The following is a 6,857-nucleotide window of genomic DNA, read 5'->3' as shown; positions in this document are numbered from 1 at the left end:
AACGGAGCGGGCGGGCTCACGGCGCCGCTGTCCCCCGCGGGGGATCCGTCCCGGGGGGAGGGGGCACCTTGCGGGAGCTCAGGGGGCAGCCGGGACCCCCACGCGAGTCGGTGGCCGCTCACTCCCAACGCCCCGTGTCATTAATTCCCTGCCCGGTGTCCTGGTGTCCCTGTAGCCCGGTGCCCGGCGTCCCGGGGTGCCCGATGGGCGCAGCCCCGCGGGGCTCCCGGGGATGTTCCGGCTGAGTGCGGCGGCCGGGGCATGGTTTTCTAGAGCGGTCTCTGTGGCGCAATCGGTTAGCGCGTTCGGCTGTTAACCGAAAGGTTGGTGGTTCGAGCCCACCCAGGGACGGTGCAATCTTTATCTGTTTCCCTCCTTTTTTTTTTTTTTTTTTTTTTTCTTCCCCCCCTTTCCCAGGGCCAGTCCGTGGCATCGGCCGAGGATGGACACGACGAACGGGCGACAGGCGGAGATGACCGGTCCCCGACGCCGTGGGGTGGGATTTCACTGTGGAAAGAGCTGCTCAGGACCTCGGTGGGGCTTTCCCTGCTCCCTTGGGGTGGTCCTTGCCCTCAGGACTAGGCAGAGTTGGACAGGGAGAAGGTGCGAATGGGCAGGATGTGGCCCCTGTGAGTTCACAGCTTTCTCCAAGGTGCTGGGTGAGGGGGAAACCAGCCCCTGGTGTGAACAAACCCGCTTCTGCTCAGCCTGTGGCCCCCTCTGCTCCACAGTTTCTCCCAGAAGCGACACGATGTGTTGGGACATTATAAACGGAGCACGGGTGTGACAGCCTGTTTCCATCTAGAGTCCGTATTTTGCGTTAAAAATAAGCTGCAGGGGGTCCAAAATCTGCATTGCCGAAGTTCCCCTCTCTTACAAAGTCTTGTAAAATCTATTTCTGTTCCCCGCTTGCCCTGATGTTATTTTCATACCAGCAATAACAAAGTTACTGGTTTAACGCAGGGCGTAAAGCCGTGCCAGGAGGATCCCCGTTGTTTCAAAAGCCCAGAGCCACAAAATGCTCCAGCAGCTGAGCCCGGTGGCGCTGGGGCTGGGGAATGTCGGGGCTCTCCAGGCCAGGGAGTGGGATTGCTGGGATCAAGCGCAAAGAGCCATGGTGCCCAGCGGGAACGTGCCTCTCCTTCCCCACTGCCACCCAAGACGGCCAGGACTGCGGGGCATCCAGGCGCTGCCAAAAAATGCCTGTGGAGATATTCCTGGCGGGCTCTGCTGCTCCTTCTCTCCCGGCATGGGGTGCTCCCACCAGGCAGAATGTGGCCCCTGCCTCAATCCTGATGGAAAACACTCCAAGACGATGGTGGCCACAGGAGAGGCTCGGTCCTGGGGAGATCAACAGCCCCTGCGTGAGCCAGGGGTTTTCATTGAAACCAGGCGGCTGATCCGTTCTGCGTTTGAGAGCGTTTCCAAACACATGGATCTCTTTCCCTTTGGCACAACATCACTCCCCCGAACGAAACGTTTAATCCCGTCTCCTCCGGGCCAGGGGAGAGCTGGCAAGAGAGGGGCTGGGGAAGGAAATCCAATACTCCACAGAGCACAAATCCCTTTTTGTGCCCAGCTAGAAGGACATGCAGGCTATGGCACAGCTGGATGTGCCCATGGGACGTGGCACAGCTGGAGGGACACACAGATTATTGCACAGCTGGATGTGCCTGTGGGGACGTGGCACAGCTGGAGGGACACACAGGCTATGGCACAGCTGGATGTGCCCGTGGGACGTGGCACAGCTGGAGGGACATGCAGATTATTGCACAGCTGGATGTGCCCATGGGATGTGGCACAGCTGGAAGGACAGGTAGATTATTGCACAGCTGGATGTACCCGTGGGGACATGGCACAGCTGTAGGGACACGCAGAGGTGGCAGGCAGGCACGGCCAACCCATCACTCAGTGGCACTGGGGGGTCCCTGAGCCTGTGGCACCCACATATCCCCACATGCCTGTTTCCGCATGCCCGTGGCACAGCTGGGATCACCACAGGCTGGCCGGGCTGGGACCTGCCTGACGGTATCTCCCACCAGCTCAGTGCTCCACAGCCCTGGCACCTTCTGTTGGGCCCTGGGAAAAGTTGACCAAATCTGGCTGAATTTAACTAGAAACCCCAGGAAACCCATCGCACACCACGCTGCGGTGCAGAGCCTGGGTGGGGTCTTGCCCACCCACTGCCCACCGTCACACCTCTGGGACCCAGGGCAGGGACTTGTGGGGCCAGGGGCAGCCGGTCACCCCAGAGGGGAAAAAAAAATCTCTTTGGGAAGTGCTGGCACGATAAAGCCACGATAAAGCCACGAGTCGTGGCACATCCTGCAGAGGGGCAGGGACCTGGCAAGTGCCTGTGAGGGTATTTTTTATCTAGCGAGCGATTTGGTGCCACTGGTACCATAGCCTGTGTGTCCCTCCAGCTGTGCTATGTCCCCCACGGGCACATCCAGCTGTGCCACCGCCTGCGTGTCCCTACAGCTGTGCCACGTCCCCAGGGTACATCCAGCTGTGTAATAATCTGCGTGTCCCTCCAGCTGTGCCACATCCCATGGGCACATCCAGCTGTGCAATAATCTGCATGTCCCTCCAGCTGTGCCACGTCCCATGGGCACATCCAGCTGTGCAATAATCTGCATGTCCCTCCAGCTGTGCCACGTCCCCACGGGCACATCCAGCTGTGCCATAGCCTGTGTGTCCCTCCAGCTGTGCCACATCCCATGGGCACATCCAGCTGTGCAATAATCTGCATGTCCCTCCAGCTGTGCCACGTCCCATGGGCACATCCAGCTGTGCCATAGCCTGTGTGTCCCTCCAGCTGTGCCACGTCCCCACGGGCACATCCAGCTGTGCAATAATCTGCATGTCCCTCCAGCTGTGCCACGTCCCCACGGGCACATCCAGCTGTGCCATAGCCTGTGTGTCCCTCCAGCTGTGCCACATCCCATGGGCACATCCAGCTGTGCAATAATCTGCATGTCCCTCCAGCTGTGCCACGTCCCATGAGCACATCCAGCTGTGCCATAGCCTGTGTGTCCCTCCAGCTGTGGCACGTCCCCACGGGCACATCCAGCTGTGCAATAATCTGCATGTCCCTCCAGCTGTGCCACGTCCCATGGGCACATCCAGCTGTGCAATAATCCCTCCAGCTGTGCCACGTCCCACGGGCACACCCAGCTGTGCCACAGCCTGTGTGTCCCTCCAGCTGTGCCACGTCCCCACGGGCACATCCAGCTGTGCAATAATCTGTGTGTCCCTCCAGCTGTGCCACGTCCCATGGGCACATCCAGCTGTGCAATAATCTGCGTGTCCCTCCAGCTGTGCCACGTCCCATGGGCACATCCAGCTGTGCAATAATCTACCTGTCCCTCCAGCTGTGCCACATCCCATGGGCACATCCAGCTGTGCAATAATCTGCGTGTCCCTCCAGCTGTGCCACGTCCCATGGGCACATCCAGCTGTGCAATAATCTACTTGTCCCTCCAGCTGTGCCACATCCCATGGGCACATCCAGCTGTGCAATAATCTGCGTGTCCCTCCAGCTGTGCCACGTCCCATGGGCATATCCCGCTGTGCAATAATCCCTCCAGCTGTGCCACGTCCCACGGGCACATCCAGCTGTGCCATCGCCTGTGTGTCCCTCCAGCTGCGCCATGACCCTCGCGCGCACATCCAGCTGCGCACCCCAGTGACTCCAGCTCCTCCAGCCCCCCCCCTCCAGCTGCGCAGCCGCCCCGCGCCCCGCCCGCGCAGCCCGCCGCCGTCCCGGCATGCCCCGCTCACTATGACTCTTCATTTTTCTCCCCCTCCTTCCCCGCCGCCGCAGCAGCCAACCAGCTCCGCCCAGCGACGGGACCAGCCACCAATAGCGAGCGGCGGTTGGCCGGGAGGCCGGGGCGGCAGCCAATGGGAAGCGGCGGGAGGCGGGAGCGGCGGCGGTGCGGCGCGGTGCGGTCGGAGCAGCGGAGCGGGGCCTGGCGGGGTCTGTGCAGCCGGCGCCATGGTGAGCGCCGGGCCGGGGCCGGGGGCGGCGGAGCTGGGCCCGGCAGGATGAGGCCCGTGGGTGCTGGGGCCGTGCGGGGGAGGCGGGTGGGCTGGAGGCCTTTCCCGCGGTGCTGCAGCCCCGTGGGCCTTCCCTCAGGCCGGGAAGCGGCGGCCCCCAGCAGCCCGCTGTGTTTGTGTGTGGGGGTGTAGGGGTCCCCCCAGGAACAGAAACAATTAAAGTCAAAGCCATGAGGGAGAGCGGTGATGGCTCCCCCCGCCGCCCCCGGGGTGGGGGCGCAGGGCCAGGCCAGGTGGAGAGGGGGTCCCCCGGGGGCAGCTCCCCCCCCAGCCGCGGCCCGGCCGTACCTGCTGCCCTTCTCTGTTCCAGTCTATTATGTCCTATAACGGCGGGGCCGTCATGGCCATGAAGGGGAAGAACTGCGTGGCCATTGCTGCGGACCGGCGGTTTGGCATCCAAGCGCAGATGGTGACCACAGACTTCCAGAAGATTTTCCCTATGGGAGAAAGGTTGTATATTGGACTGGCGGGACTGGCCACGGATGTGCAGACGGTGTAAGTGAGACCCCCTCCTGGCCTGCGTGCCTGTACCGAACCTGTTCCAGGCATATTTACAATAAAGATTTAAGTGGCAGCTTATACTGAGCATAAATGTTTCTATTTGTAGGGGGGGTATAATAGCTGAGTGCCAGCACTCCTTTTCTTGGTCTCCCTTCAGTGGGGATTTTTTAAAAAATAAAACTGCATGTGATTTAAGATCACATCGCCTCTAAGACTTTAGGTATAAAAGGAGTCTGGATATAAAAGTATATCTGGAATACCTACCTGCCTCAGGTGTGGGTCAGGAGCTGGTCAGCATGCAGTAGAACACACTGGGTGAAGGAAAAGGAACCTGCTTCTGCTTTAACACTGACTCTCATCTCTCGCAGTGCCCAGAGACTGAAGTTCAGGCTGAATCTCTACGAGCTGAAGGAAGGCAGGCAGATCAAACCTCAGACTTTTATGAGCATGGTTTCCAATCTGCTCTATGAGAGACGGTAACTGTCAAACAACGGAGTCGCGGTTTACGTGTCGGTGAAGGCTGTGGTTGTTGGAGCTGATCTGATTCTAGAGAGGTGGGAGGCTGAGGAGGGCTCCTGTAACGACTGCTTGTGGCGTGGCAAAAGGAGACTTTAACCTAGCAACAATGTTACCTTCAACTTCCTTGCAAAAGAATGCTGAGTCTTGTTAAAATAACCCCGTAGCAATACAAGTTTGTTCAGTTTGCCACGCTAAACCCATTGCAGGGTGCTTTTAGGTCGGCCTGAAAGGTCCCCCCACCAGAAGCATCTGTGGGATGTTTCCCTGGCATGGATGTTTAGATGGGATGTGGAACTGCAGCGAGGTGGGGCTGGGCTGCTCTATACCGTGTTGTTCTTCACAGGTTTGGACCTTACTACACAGAGCCAGTCATTGCCGGGCTGGACCCCGTAACACACGAACCTTTCATCTGCTCCCTAGACCTGATCGGCTGCCCCATGATAACCGATGACTTTGTGGTCAGCGGCACCTGCTCCGAGCAGATGTACGGCATGTGCGAGTCCCTCTGGGAGCCCGACATGGTGAGTGGGGTGGCCAGGCTGAGTCTTGGATCCAGCCTCCTGCTGTGAACCGCGGGACCTGAGAGACGCGGGTTGGATGAAAAGCTCTTGTCCTCTGGTACTTCCCAAAGGAGCTCAGGAGAAGAAAGAGGCTGTAGCTTGTAACTTGCAGCGTTTTGGATGATACTTTGGGGTTTGAATGACATCCGATGACTCAAGATTCAGTTTTTACACCAACTAAAATGGCTTCTGTTCCTCAGGAACCCGATCATCTCTTCGAAACGATCTCGCAGGCCATGCTGAATGCAGTGGACAGAGATGCCATCTCTGGAATGGGCGTGGTAGTACACATAATGTAAGTGCTGCTCTCTTCTCCTGCAGAACAGAGGTAGAATTTAACAAGCTGCGCGTTAAGTCAGTTAAGGGATTGGTTTCCAGGCTATCCCTAATCCTGCTCCCCTCCAGCAGTATCTTTAGCAATGTTTTGTCCATTCTCAGCGTGTTATTTCTCCTGGCTGCTCTGCGTTGCAGTTTGTGGCTGTTGCTAGAACTGCAGGAGCCATGGGAAATGAATCCTTGAGTTAGACTCTTGCTGCACAGGGATTCCCTGGCTGCATTCCCATCTATTCAGGAGCGTGACTCCTCACACAACGGTAGCGCTGGCCGAGAGGATGCTCTTTGCCGCAGCTGGATGCAACATTAACATCCCGACTCTGCAATCTGACCCGGTTTGGAAGCAGCTTATTTTCCTCATGGTGCCGTTTCCCTACAGCGTCCCAGGCACTGCTGCTTACTGGACCTGCTGGGGCTCCCCGGGGGCAAAGCGGCAGGAGGGTGGGATTTATTCTGTTGGCACGGCTGCCTTCAAGTTCAAACTATCCTGCCTGCACTAGCAAACCACCTAATTAGCACCTTCCTAATGAAGGGACAATCTCTATAGAGGTATTAAATGCGGCTTTACTAACAGTCTTCTCTCTTTCCCCCCTCTAGTGAGAAAGACAAGATCACCACCAGGACCCTGAAAGCTCGCATGGACTAGCCCAGCACATCTCCCCGTGTCTTTCACATCCCAGTCTGCTTGGAACTTTTTTAAATAAAACTCACCATTGTAGTGAACTTTCCTTTTCTTGGCGTCTGAACGCGAGGATTAAGTTCTCATCTCTAAAGCTGTCAGGAGCTTGGATTTTACAGGGGTTTACCCGGTAGCAGGGCTTACCTTTCTCTCTGAGCCACCTACACTAATCTCCCTCAGTACACGTGTACGTGTGACCGAGC

At 58.0% G+C, this 6,857-nt stretch overlaps 1 protein-coding gene and 1 non-coding gene across 2 annotated transcripts; both read left to right on the top strand.

Moving 5' to 3' along the window:
* The first annotated feature begins 277 nt into the window (after nt 1–277).
* Nucleotides 278–351, top strand: TRNAN-GUU (transfer RNA asparagine (anticodon GUU)). Its single transcript has one exon. It is a non-coding gene; the product is annotated as a tRNA-Asn (tRNA).
* Nucleotides 352–3,791: 3,440 nt separating this feature from the next.
* Nucleotides 3,792–6,698, top strand: PSMB3 (proteasome 20S subunit beta 3). The gene is made up of 6 exons (XM_055697390.1): nt 3,792–4,003; nt 4,373–4,557; nt 4,932–5,039; nt 5,426–5,603; nt 5,843–5,937; nt 6,573–6,698. The coding sequence occupies exons 1-6, from the start codon at nt 4,001–4,003 to the stop codon at nt 6,619–6,621; spliced, it is 618 nt and encodes a 205-aa protein (XP_055553365.1). The 5' UTR covers nt 3,792–4,000; the 3' UTR covers nt 6,622–6,698.
* The last annotated feature ends 159 nt before the right edge of the window (nt 6,699–6,857 follow it).

The sequence above is a fragment of the Falco cherrug genome, chromosome 20 (genome assembly GCF_023634085.1).
Source record: "Falco cherrug isolate bFalChe1 chromosome 20, bFalChe1.pri, whole genome shotgun sequence".
In the NCBI taxonomy this organism is placed as follows: Eukaryota; Metazoa; Chordata; class Aves; order Falconiformes; family Falconidae; genus Falco; species Falco cherrug.
This window is presented reverse-complemented; position numbering and strand designations above follow the sequence as displayed.

What these genes read in the sequence shown, in the direction of transcription:
- PSMB3 (XM_055697390.1), top strand. An exon ending in CCCTCTGGGAGCCCGACATG is followed by an intron (nt 5,604 to 5,842) that starts GTGAGTGGGGTG and finishes TCTGTTCCTCAG; the next exon opens with GAACCCGATCATCTCTTCGA. An exon ending in GGCGTGGTAGTACACATAAT is followed by an intron (nt 5,938 to 6,572) that starts GTAAGTGCTGCT and finishes TCCCCCCTCTAG; the next exon opens with TGAGAAAGACAAGATCACCA.